The 13,745-nt window shown below is 42.1% G+C and overlaps 1 protein-coding gene across 2 annotated transcripts in view; it reads right to left on the reverse strand.

The window, feature by feature from the left end:
• sorcs3b (sortilin related VPS10 domain containing receptor 3b) overlaps positions 1–13,368 on the reverse strand; it is a 52,021-nt gene extending 38,653 nt beyond the window's left edge. For both annotated transcript variants that reach the window (XM_030442416.1, XM_030442415.1), the window contains exon 1: positions 12,480–13,368. In XM_030442416.1, the coding sequence (XP_030298276.1) occupies positions 12,480–13,142 (663 nt within the window). In that variant the 5' untranslated portion in view covers positions 13,143–13,368. The remainder of the gene's footprint in view (positions 1–12,479) is intronic.
• Positions 13,369–13,745: the final 377 nt, after the last annotated feature.

The following is a 13,745-nucleotide window of genomic DNA, read 5'->3' on the forward strand; positions in this document are numbered from 1 at the left end:
CCAAACCTCGCCCAGTCATGGTCAGCGACTAGCTGGTGAACACAGGAGCCTTTCGCAACCAGACATTTTAAAGAAGTTAGCAGAGACAGAGAAGAGCTAAAGGAGAGCTAATATTTAATTCATGTTAACCAAGTGAATGATAATGTTGCTGCGTAACTGCTGAATGTGTAATTAAGCAGCTGTTTGCTCAAAAGTTCGCCATTTAAAATGTTGCTTTTGATTTCTCTCGAGTGAGAATTTCTTCCTTGTGAACTTGTTTTTCCTGACAACTGTTCATGATAACAAGCTGCCATGTTCATGATGTTCCTTCAGTCCAAGTATGTGCTATTTATACATATGAACATGATAATAAAGTGTTTTCTGGTTCTTACAGATTTATGTTAAGCATGTGAAACATTTCTAATTCTGAAGTACATAATAAATATGCAGCTGAGACGATGAGGCTTCAGCTACTCGCTATCTGCATATCATATAGAGGGGACTCTTGGCCTCGGTGGAGTTTTGCCCTCAGAGTGCCCTTCTAGCTTGTATGCGTGCCAAAAATGTACAGTCTCAAGACTACCAAACATCTGTAACAACATCAGCCTCAGACGTCAGACTGTAACACAGGGATGCAGGATAATGACGTGAAATAGATCAAATGTGAAGAAAGCAATCAAAGAAAACACATCAAAAGACAGAAATGTAAAATCGACTGAATAGCAGCCGTCTACTCGAGCTGCACAGTTAATCAAAATATGATTAAAATCACAGAAGCTGCAATTTCTCTCTGATAAAAGGTAAAATAAGTTACAAAACAGCGTTATGATGAAGGTGCTGTAGCGCTGCAGAGATGCACTGCTCTACAAACCTCGTCTCCGGATGTAAAAGAACAGGTTTGTTGGTACAGACTCAGCAAACGTCACATCATTATCATTTCATTTCCTGATATGAGGAAAATTGTGACTCAAAAATGATAATTCCCAAGAGTTGGAATCACAATATCTGCCAAAAAAAACCACAATATGATCTTTAAAACATATCATATAGTTCTATAAATCACAAAAATTGACTGATAATCCCAGATGAATTGTGTATTCACTGATATTTGTGTTCCTAGAGAATAAAAAAGTTGCATCTAAACCACACAGAAAGATGTTTGAGAGCAAACGCCATTAGTGCTTTGAATAAGAAGCAGCAGCAGAAGAAGTGGTTTGGAAGAGGAAGCGGGGTGAAAACGTAGATTACAGTGTGAAGAGCCAAGTCTACCAAATAATGCAGATCCATGGAGCCCCCCCTAATGCATCCCGGCCACAAAGAGACACCAAAAGCTGGCATATCAGTGTGACAAGGGCAGGCTGGGACACCACTGTTCACCTGACTACGCTCCATTTTACTGGCCTGTTCAGAATGCAATTCTGGAGACACAAAAATAAAAACCTGTTTCATTTGGTGTTGAGCTCATTACATTCTCGACTTCATTAAAGGGAAGGAAGACAAGAAGCCAAGGGCAAGAAAGAGTCACTCGAGTAATTTGACAAACATTGTTTTCTTTAAGTCAACTAGCTAATTAATGCCAGAGATTTCCTCCACACAATGAAATCATTTCAGGTCGGTTGTGGACTATCACTTTTAAATTTCATTTTCCTGTGATCTGAGGGACAGAGATCATCAGCCAAGCACGAGAAAAAAAGATTGTCTTCCGTCCTTTGTTGAGCCAAGTATAATTTGGGAAAAAAACGCTCCAGCGAAGATGTGGAAATCAAAATGAGCTTTTAACTTGAGTGCCACAACACATCCAACACTGCAGACGTGAATCGCGAAGCTTCTCTTTGTTTTCCTCACGAAGATTAAAGATTAATATATTCATGCATCCATTAGAAATTATCTGATGCAAACACCTGCGGAGAAAAGAAATACAGTATTGGTTTGCACATTTGCATAAATATCTTTAAGGCTCGACAGCAGCGAGGGGCAAAATCAAGAAGTGGGCGGAGGGCTGAAAACACAACATCTTGATTATGGCTCTGTGAGGACGTCGCCTAAGTAGAGCACTTAGCCGAGGAGACAAACTGCTTTTAAGAGAAATGGCGCGGTCGAAGAGAGGCCTTACTCTGTCCTCATCTTATCTGTGGCCCAAATTGATTGTTTGTACTTTTGTGGGTGAAAACATACTCCGGGGATGCTGCTTTCATCAACTAAACCTCGGCGAAATGTCCCTTGTGCATTAGTCTGCTGTCTGTATGTTTGCTTATCCTCCTGACTCCGGAGCTTTGGTCATATAGCCCTGATGCATTGCTCTTCAGAGGTCTCAGCAATCAATTCAGTCCATTATGGAGGGGGAAATTAATGAAATGGTCCGACTAGGAAAAGGGCTCCACTCCAAATAGAGCTCTATTGTGAGGAGGTTTTGTGGCCATGTTATGTCTCTCTGCTGCTACCAACGGTGCACAATAAACCGTACTGTTTGCCATTAGTGGGGGGAAAAAAGATTGCCTCATTTCTTTTAAGAAAGCTTGGGGTAAAAAAAGTCAATGAAATATGTTTAATGGACTGGGAATGGGAATATACACCGCGCTCGGTCCATATTTTCCCCCTCTGTGTTTTGACGTCACGGCACAATGCGCCGCGGTTTGCACTAAAAGGTGAAAAAACAAGGAACGCAGCATTCAAGGACAAATCTGATGGAAGTCATTTAAATCTTTTGACACATTCGACAAACTTTTAGTCACATCCCGTGCAATTTGATATTAATTTGATGCATTGGAAGCAGTGTGGAGAGCCAAAAATACAGCATTAGCATTTTACTCTGAGAGGTGTATTTGTTCTGTGCCACCCTCGTTCGCTCGTGTTTAGTGTTCAGAGGTTGAAGGTACAGCAGCATGACTACTTTTACTTTTTGCGTGTAATCCTCTTTTTCACCGGGCCATGGAACACTACAGAGATTGGAAATTCACGTGGGGGAAATATGATAATGTATCAGCAGGTTTTTGATAGGTTTGAACACTAGTTAGTGTTTTTTGGAGAACGTTGAGCAGGAACAGTGTTCAGACTTTTCCTCCGGTCTCCTCTGTTCCTTCAGAGCTTTGGCTCTCTGCTAATGGCTTGCCTTCTGCCCAAGGGGGTCTGAGATGGAGCCAAAGGCGTTAGTGGGTCCAAATTGAGACTTTGGAAGAGAAAAACCCTCCACCTAAAATTACCCACTTGACTGCCAGAAGTGCTGTGAGCCTCGGAGATCATGAGATACGCGTGTCACACACAGCCCCAATTTGCAATTTTCCCACATCGCGTATTTGCCATTCGACATAATGTGTAGAGGAGTAGACTGGCTGCACTTTAAGGTCTAGTCAAGTTTAGGTTGAAATGACGTTTCCACAGTAAACCATATCTACTTTGTCTTGCCGGTTAGATGGAAATAAACACTGCCAGGATTATGTTCAGTGGGAACTTTTACAGGAAATAAAGATTTACAAACTTGGACGCATGAGTGAGTCTTACAACCTGGAAATAAATTCTGATTTTTGTAGGGTTTTTATTTAAATACCTGAAATACACAACTTTAAAGCATTTAAATGTTTTGTTCTTCAGCATAGAGTCGATCAGTAAATATCCCATGTTTGATTCTTAAAGAGAGTGCACGCCTTTAAAGTAGACCTATTATGCTTTTTCATTTTTTCCCTTTCAGGTAAAAAGTCTGCATCAACAGAAGCTCCTCTCTCCCACTGAAAACACTGCTCCTGAAATGCCTCGTCAGTAGTCCAACCTTTAATTCTCGGACTATTTAACATCACACTATGCCACCATGTCATGCATTTGCATAATTTATGCCTAGCGGCTCGTTTGGAATGTAAGAATTGATTTAGCACGGCTGCTCTGTTGTTGTTAGTAGTGCTGGCTCAGGCATGTGTGAACTAACCAATCAGAGGAGACCTGGTATTAGGGAGGGGGACCTTAAAAAGACACACAGTGTTCAGACACAGGGGGAACACTGTGCTGCTGACCTGGACAGTATGATATGATCACAGAACACTAAAGCATGTGAACCTATTCTAGTAGTAACCAAATATGAAATTCTTCTCATCAGGATTGTCAGATTTGATGATTTTCAGACTGGTCTGTTAGAAATAGTTTTGACTGCTTTCTGTATCATGTTTGTGCTTTCCTCCTGACAAAAAAGGTATAGACACACTCCATTGAAATGTTCCATTCTCGTCTCCAGGTGTTTGAGTCAGACTGTCAGGGCACCGAGTTCAAATGGAACAACATCCAGTGACTTATATCTGCTGATCCACAAAAACCAAATGTCACCTCAATTCATTACAATGAAGCTGAACTTCTCTTACAAAGTGATAAAAGCCTTGTGAAAACTTACATCTGTTCATATAAGTGATGACCTTTTACGTTCACCGTTACGTGAGCTGAAAGACCTGGTTCATATAATTTTTCATTAATTCAAAAGGTCTCATGTTTGGCTAATTTCTAGGTTCATACATTTATTTTGGGTGTCTGCAAGAATGTTTTTCCATGTTTTAATGTCCCGCTCCGTTTCAGCGCCTGTTACTTCAAGGCCCCACCCTCCTGAAAAGCCCAGTCTGTTCTGATTGGTCAGCTCTCACAGGCCTGAACAGGCACGGACCACCATGTTTCACCAGCTCTGTTTGTGTTTTCGCAACCATGGCCATGTTGGGGGCGTGGCCGAGGGCGGCGACTGTATAGTTGTGACATCACAATGTTTCGTAAGTCCTGATTGCTCATTTGAGGGCACTGTGCATTTCCACATAGATTCAGTATTTTAATTTTAACCTGAGTCATAATAAAAACAACATATTCACATCTCATCTTCTATGATATGTGACCTTTGGGTTCACCTAATTACAATAATAAAACAGAAAACCAGCCAAACTTTGTTTTCATCTTGCATTTGTGTTCAGCCTCAGACCATAACAGAGTTCTGAGCAGCAGAAATCCTTCCCACCACAGGAAAAACCACTGAACTACGTTATATCTGGCAACAAACGGTGGGTGTTCAAAGCACAGACTTTCTCCGGACTCCCACATGTGGTTTGGTTTAGACAACAAAAGCATTTTTGTTGGGGTTTGGAAGGATCAAGTCTTTCATAAACATTAATAAATACAACATATTCAAAATCACTGATGTATTTTCCAATACTTACCGCAGATAGCTGCCTCTCCCTAAACTTAGAGACATATCATGCTCATTTTCAGGTTGATAATTTTACTTTTGCTCACTACTAAAACAGGTCTACAGGCTTCAGTGCTTGAAAAACACATCAGTTTTTTTTTTCACATTGTCCAGAACTGCAGCACTGTATTCATCCTGTCTGATACACTCAGTTTTAGCTCCTGTCGCTTTAAGGCCCCCCCTCCCAAATACCCGGTCTCCTCTGACTGGTCAGCTCACACATGCCTGAGCCAGCACCGCTAGCAACAACTCAGCAGCTGTGCTAATTCAATTCTTGCATGCTGGACTAGCTGCAAGCTCATAAATAAGGCGACGGTGTGACATAGTGACGTAAAGTTACATCACAAAGTCACAGAATTAAAGGCGGGACTACTGACGAGGCGTTTCAGGAGCAGTGATTTCTGTGGGAGAGAGGAGCTCCTGTTGGTGCAGACTTTTACCTTGACTTTCAAAATCTTTTACATGAACAAGACACAATATAAAACACTGAAAACATGTTAGATATTATAGGAAAAGAAATAAAAACACTGTCAGTTAACATTTCACAGAGATGTTTGGTATCATCACTGTGGCAGGAGGCAGGGTTGATAATGTTGGTCACACTAGGTCAGTACTGGCAATCATAGAGTGTTAATTTGATTAAATGGTCATTGGACAAAATACGCTATGTATCCTTTTATAAGGTTTGTTGTATTAGTCATGGTTTAATAAAGTCATAAAGTGTATGTGGAACAAAGGAGGGATAGTTTGGCATTATGAGAAAATGAGAACAGAAAACTGAGGCTCAGGAAAGATATTCAGTGGAGCCTAGAAAAGTAATTATGCTATAATAATCTTTCACAGTTTTAATATGCTCCCAATACTGCAAGGGTCAATAAGATAACTGTTTCCCAGTACTGTACCCCAAAGGTACCCATTATTTAGCTAAATGTATATTATAGCAGAGCTGAAACCAATAATGGATTTGTTGTCAACTATTAAATTAATCGGCAACAATTTGGTGATTAATGATGATTCAAATGTGTTTTTTCTTTCACTCTATGACTGTGGACAAAAACAGACATTTGAGTATGTCATCTTGGGATTTGGGAAAGACTGATCTACATTTTGCACCATTTTCTGTCAACAACTAATTGATTAATTGAGAACGTAATCAGCAAATCATTGTTATCCAACTGCTACTCCCTTGATTACCATAATTACTGTTTACTTTCTCTGAACATTTAAGTATGAGCAGTATTTTTCTTTCTTTCTCAGTGTGTTTGGTTATGAAAAGTTTTTTTTACTGTAATATCATCTCAAAGTTACCAATTTTCCAACACATTACATTCACAGACTGGCTGATTCTTGTTTGCCACAACCAGTTTATTGTATTTCACAGCTGCAGTAGTCCAACTACACCGTTTCTACAATGTTTCCAGAACATCGTGTAATATGATTTTCTATTACCTCTGAAAGGAACGGCGAGAATATACAGCTGAGAAGAATCAACTTGAATTGGAATTCAATCAAAGGTGGTGATGAACAGCACGATTTTACCATCGGAGGAGTGTCAGGTAGAGAAGAAACCGCCGTGAAATCAGGAAATTAAAGTCCACAGACAGGTGTGTGAAATGGTAGCAAATAAAGCTGGAACACAATTAGATGTTATTTCAAATCCGATGCGTGGTTGTTTAAATAATTTGTGGTCTCGTGACATTCTTATTGATGTCAATTCACATCCGCTCCAACACAATCATTAACTCATGTTAATGATGTGTAGTTTGAAATCAGGTCTCGAGTCTGCAAAGATTTTGATGAATCTGTTGTCATTATTTCTGAATAACTGCCATCATTTTGTCCATATTTATGCGACCATTTATGTTGCTTCTGATTTCGACAGTAACTCAGCTTTATTCGCTCAAAGCAAAAGGCGACTAGTCATTTTAAAGGATTTGTTCCAGGATACCCATTGAGTGAGTATTCTGTATGTGTCATTTTGCGTTTGGAAGTTTTCCATCATCGCCATTGATTGCAACAGTGGGTGTGTGTGTGTGTGTGGTGCTTTGGTTGGGTGTTTTTTTCTATCTCGCTAGATAGGAAAAACCATTTCCTACTGCTACTAATACATTCCTGTCACTGTAAACTGCCAAGTCGAACCATTATTTAAGCCGACTGCCACCTGAGTAATCCCAGCCATCTTTAAACATGATAGTAACTGCTGTGTCGCTTGAGGCAATATGATGCTTCAAGGCCCAGCGAGGCTCAAACACTCAATGTTTCCAAACCACGGTCACTTGGTCTGCCTGAGATTAGGAGTGAAGAAACCAAAGAATTAAAAAAACATAATCAGCCGTGACCTTTGGGCATAAAAAAAAACAACTTCTTGTGTTAACTCTGCCTCCATGATGATTAATTAAGAAGTCGTCTCCCAATTTGAATTTCAATTTTTTTGATTTTCCCCAATCAGAAAACGCATACATTTATTTTTTGTAACCAAATCACAGCTAAAGTATGTGTCCCGCACACTGCGACGGTTATTAAACTAATTAATCACATGCAAACCTGTCAAATACGATTCTGCACCCGCTTCGTCACTTTGATTAAAACTGAAACATGAGCGCTTGTGTGTGTGTGTGCGCGTGTGTGTTAAAAAGACAAAGTGATAGCAGGCAGAGAGGAACAAAGGCAGCGACAGGGTGCTTGCAACATACAACTGATGGCAGGCCTTTACTTGCTGCTCAAAATGCACTTTGTGAGGGAAAAAACTGCAGCGCAACTGCTGAGGAAGTGCTGTGAGCCTATGTTGATGTGATGCATTATGGTCCCCAAGCACAAATGATTCATGAAAAAAAGGGCACATGTGTCATTTGAGGAGTAAGAACTGGGATTTCACTGAATTATTACTACAGAGAGGTTGAAACTTGTATCCGGTGTGCCATAAAATAAAACTGAGGGCATAAAATAAGAGAAGTAACAATTGGGAATGCTGCTTTTTATTCTCAAAAAAAAAAAAAAAAAAACCCTTTCAAAATTGCCAGACTCCTGAGCAATTGTTTTTTTTTTCTTACATAGCACGCAGCATACAGGATTGCTGCAGTTTTCTATCAGCATCTAACAATCGCGTCAATGGACATTGCACCCCTTAAGGGCTCGAGACAGGCCGGATTAATGGACAGACTTATGGTGCTGACACCCCCGAGGGACGAGCACATGGAGGACGGAGAATGGCTGGGAGAAAAAAAAATTACCTTTATGTTTGTTTTTTCATTGACGACAGCTTTAAAATCCATTCTTAGTCAAGAATCTGGATCTAAACCCAACAATAATAAAATAAGATGGAGTGTAGGGCTTTGAAATAATATCACAAAATTTTAAGTCTATATTGTGATACACGGTATATATAGTGATATTTGGAAATCTCCTCAAAAGCACTGGGCAAAGAAATCAAATATTCTGATATTTTTTACCAAAAACCTAAATATTGTGAGAATATTTTCAGGATGATCCCAATTTTTGATGAACAAAGAAGTGGAACAGTCTGCCATGTTCAGAAAATGACATCACTTTCCTGTAATGCAGCCTTTAAAACCAAGACAACACTTACCACAACATAAAGAAATCCAAAATCTAAGACGATATACACTCCCATATCACCATAGCGATAAGCAGTATATGGTATATATTGCCCAACCTTAATGGAGTGTCGCTAATGATGTACACAAAAACTTCAGAGAGGGCTCATCTGAATTAAATGTTTCCAAATGCTGATGTGCAGCAGAGTATCCGAACACAGCGTGTGCCACAGGAGAGACACAATTTGTACTGAAATGTTAAAACATGAACCACTTTTGATTTTCATCAAATGTAGTGTGGATCAAAAATCCCCTTAGTTAGCAACCAGGGGCCAGAGGATGATGAAAAGTGCACGGATAAAAGGTTTTAACAAGGTCACACGCCGGCCTCTCTGAGCATCGTGTGACATTTTCATTAAAGGGTTCTTACCCCAAATTATAAGTGCAAATGCAGCTGTGTGTGCAAATGTGTGTGTGTGTGTGTGTGTGTGTGTGTGTGTGTGTGTGTGTGTGTGTGTGTGTGTGTGTGTGTGTGTGGAATATGACAGACAAATGTGGGAAATGACCAAAAAAACAAAACCACACTGGAACTTTCTCCTGTTTCATATACGAGCAGGTCGACAGTGGCAGCTTTTTAATGCACTTTTTCATCATCCTGCGACACCCAGCAAACTCCGGTCGAACACCTCTGTGTATTGGGAAACCATTCCATTTGATTTTATGGATCAAGGAGTTTGTATACAACCAGCTCTGGCATGTTAAATGGAATGGCTGTCTATCTAATGAACCGGTTTTAAACACAAGTGTCCCCCAGGGCCGTGCCATTTCCTCTTTTATATTGTCTATTTATGCCGATGAGATTATGTGCAACAATAACTGCCTCGTTCAGATTAGGCATGCGGACAACGCGGCCCAGGAGGCCAGTCTGATTCCCCGTCAGCGGCAGCAGAAAAAGACAACGTTACCGAGCTGACAGATTGGTTTTGACTCTCGCCACCTCAGACAAAACAAAAAATCCAATGAGTTTTTTACTCCTTGGCCAAGAAGAGCAGCTGGCCTCATCAATGTCCAGCTCCTCCCAGAGCGAGCTCCTAACAGCAGGCCAGTGGAGAAGAACAGACCTTTATTCTCCGGGTACAGTAGGTGGACGTTATTCACACCGACATACAGCATCATTCCTGCAGCGGCAGCTCAGGGGACGAGATGTCAATAACAACACTCATTAATTGTCCTCACCTTCAACAAACTGTCCTAGTTTGGTCAACTGTCTGTGAGGAGCTTGCAAAAATGGTCAATCGGGAGCCTAAATTCATTCTGCTGCCAATAACTCCCTGGTCACCAGCTGGCTTGCACACTAAGACTTTTGCCTTCAGGGGGGTTGGAGGGAGGAAGAGTGGGGATCTGCATCCCATGAGTGTATGATGTGCTGCTATGACTGTTTAAAATGATCACCAACACAGCACAAATGCAGCTTGAACACCCATGTGAGGCAAAAGACTGAAATATTGATTCGCCACAGAGGACGTCCCCGGCCAAGTGTGTTTATTAGTATTTTTAATGAGCCTCATTTTCGGTTTTTCGCTCATTTTTATGGCCCACATCATTACAAATCATCAACCTGCATTCAATCCCCATTCACATTCAGGAAGGACTTAAGAAGCCAGAAAACATGCACAGCCAATCAATACTACATGTAGTTAAGAAGCATGAATTTGAAAGGAATTCATGCAGTATATGTTTTATTCCCATGGTCGACTCCAATCAATGTTATCTCTCTTAAAGCCAGAGACCAGAGAGCTATGACTCCGGGCTTTGATGTCTCAGACAATCGCAGAAATCAAATAACAGTTGAGAGACTGATTTGTGGACAGATTTGAGGTTTTATACACGATGAGATTCTCTGTTTTTTTTTTTTTTATCACATCTGAACTCTGGAGATCCCCTGCTGGCGCTTTCACCATCACCTTCTACATCTCTCTCATTTCAGTCACTGTGAGGTTTTACATCTTGGCCAGATCACAGGCAAAGTCTCGAAGTGAATATTTGATAGAACTACTCTCGACCACAGGAGTGAAGTAATTTTCCTTCAAACGTCCCCTTTAGATTGGATTTATTATCAGTCATTTACATCTGATATCGCCTGAGCTCTAACATCTAGTCATAAAACGCCATCAATTTAGACTCTGCAGTCCCAGTCGCACTTTTGGGACGGCAGACAGGGGGGCTCAGACTGTATAAATCTCAGATGTTGACTGGCTGCAGTGACAAGCCCATCAGTGATGATCCAGTGAACAGTGTCCTGCAGTACAAAAGGCCATCGTTGCTGAAGACGTCTCGAAACCAACATCATATTTCACGATACATCCCACAAATCAGATTTTATTAGGTGCATTCCCGCTTTATTTCCGCCCACCGCTGTGCAGCCGAGACCATGATGCCTTTAAGGTTGTGACATATTTCACCAAACAAGAAATGAGAGAATACAAGTGGAGGCTGAATCCTGTGGCCCTATCCGATGAAACGTATCTGTTGGGGTTTTTTTTTTTTTTTTTGTTGGATAATGTATGAATATTTGCAGTGTTTCTGGGACACAGGAATCTTCTGATGTGGGCCCAGATTAATGCTGCTGCCACACACCCTTTTTTTTTTTTTTTTTGCCCAGCATACTGAGGTGAGCTGAATTACCTGAAGAAGAAAGAAAAAAGGCAGAGCAGCTCCCTTTTCTTTCCTACAAGGTTGTTTGTAGTTTTTTTCAGATCTCGGTGTCTGATAAACACCTTTGCATGCTGCATATGTAAAGTAAGAGATAAAATCTCCATGGCTTTGTCTTTCTGGTGGTAAGACAGTGTCAGCCACAAAGTGTGCTCGCAGCTGTGGTGCCTGTGTGTGTGTGTGTGTGTGTGTGTGTGTGAGTGAGTGAGGGGTGGGCTGCTGCAATCCCTCGCCATCCATTTAAGTTGTGCACATCCCCATCAACCCGCTCTGGCAACGTTTCAGACAACAAACACACAGCAGTGTTGTGTTCATGCAGGCAATTAGACAAGTGCCAACAAAAAAGTGAGTCAAATGTCAAAGATAAAGAGGTTTGTTCATTTGCCAAAAGGTCACACAGTGTCTCATCAGCGTCACATTAAGGGTCAGGTCGGACACATTCCCTTTTAATTGTAGCTATGCACCTTCCTCAGGGACGCCGCCTGATTGTTTCATAAATAATTAATGTGTTGTGATTGCTGCCAAAATGTCTGCACCTTCGCATAGCTCAATTGTCAAATAAATTTACCTGCGGGAATAATTGCTAATTTAAAGTTCAGGTGGCAAACACTCAGCTGAAATAAATGACTGTACTCTAGTTTCGGAAAGAGCGAAGAGAGCGGGGAAATCCTGCGAGTGCACAATCAAACATCCATCAGGCGTCCGCACGAGCAGCCGCGCAGTCCGCATGCAGTCACAACCCTCCGTGTGGGCAACAACCACAAACACAATCACGCATCTGAGGAGAGGGGGGACGCGTTTGCTCAATTCAAGACTGTGTCGGGGGTGAGATAATTAGTTTGTTGGGAGAGGAGTCCTCTCCCGCGCGCAGACACAGCTGTGCGTAAAAATGAGACAGATTCATGCAAATCTATTTAAAAATGTTGAAAAATATGCATTTCACACAGGAAGTAAGTCATGGGCATTGCAATCAGCGTGAGGGGAAATCTTTATCACATACGATGGAGTGTTTTTGTCAAACTGTAACTCACGCTGCTGTTGTGTCCGGACCAGTGCACCATCGCCTGGTTGTGTGCCGAGTCTCCCGACAGAGCAAAAGTGGTGGTGTCCAGGTGCGGCTCACTCTGCCTCGGGCTGGACCCTCTGGCTTCCTCCCCGGCGCGCCGGTACTCTGGTCTGGAGTTGGAAACACCTTGGACAGTCTCCACAAACCTCTCTCTCGACTGCGCTTCTCTACTTATACTCCTATCCACGTTTTCGGCATGCGTTGCGCCCGCGCTCCTTTTCGCCCTCTTCCTTGTGCCGGGAAAGCTGTTGTCAAACATTGTACGTCGCCTTTGGTCATCCTCGAGCATGTCGCTATACTTTTCAGCAGGTATTTCGGGGTAGTTTGGTGCCGTTTTGACGCTGGTCGGCGCCTGATCCCGGAGCCCACTCTCTGATGCACCCTTGCCATTGCTCGGTTTCAGAGCACCGGCTGCTTCCGTCTCAAAAGCGCTGAAAACTTTTCTGCCATTGTCGACTTTTGCTTTTCGGGTCACACCAGCCTCCAGCGGGGTTACCTCCAGGCGATAAAATCTGTCGTTCGCTCCGAGGGAACTTATTTCCGCCTGAGCCACAAACTTGGGCTGAAAGGGGCGCAGCAGCGACACGAAAGCCAGAAGAGAAAAACTCCAAAATGACCACAGTCCCATTGTGTTCCTCCACACTGAGAGCTGGAGAGGGGAAAAAAATATAAAATAAAAAAAAAGGGGGGAAAAGATGTGGCAGAGCTGTTCAACTTCTAAAACATTCAAGGTATCATGTTTAACGAGCACGAAGCCATTCAGCAGACCCGCTCACGTCCAGGAATTTGTCAAAGTGAGGGACCAGTTGGGGAGGCGCTGCGCATCAGGCGAACGCGCCGACGGAGAGTGACTGCAGGAGCGGCTCGAGCTCATTGCTCATGAAAAAAATAAATAAAACAACACCTTAAAGGCTGAAATCGGTTTGAAATGATTCTTTGACGCCTCACCTGTGAAGGCAGAGCTTTTATTGAGTTTATACTCAGGTTATTTGTGTTCGCCTGTAAAAGTTAACCCCCCTAAATAAAATAAAAAATCAGCTCCTGGCTGAGTCGGAGAGGTTGACGGACACATAAGTAATGTGTGCTTTTGCAGAACAGTGTTGTGTTCACGCTGTGGGAGCATCTTCTTTTTTTAAACATCATTTGGTCGCATCAATCAACACCGGATTCACCTGTCAGCTGCGTGCACGCGCGTGCGCAGGCATGTGAGCAGATCTTGGGGGGGTTCAGT

The sequence above is a fragment of the Sparus aurata genome, chromosome 15, assembly GCF_900880675.1.
Source record: "Sparus aurata chromosome 15, fSpaAur1.1, whole genome shotgun sequence".
In the NCBI taxonomy this organism is placed as follows: Eukaryota; Metazoa; Chordata; class Actinopteri; order Spariformes; family Sparidae; genus Sparus; species Sparus aurata.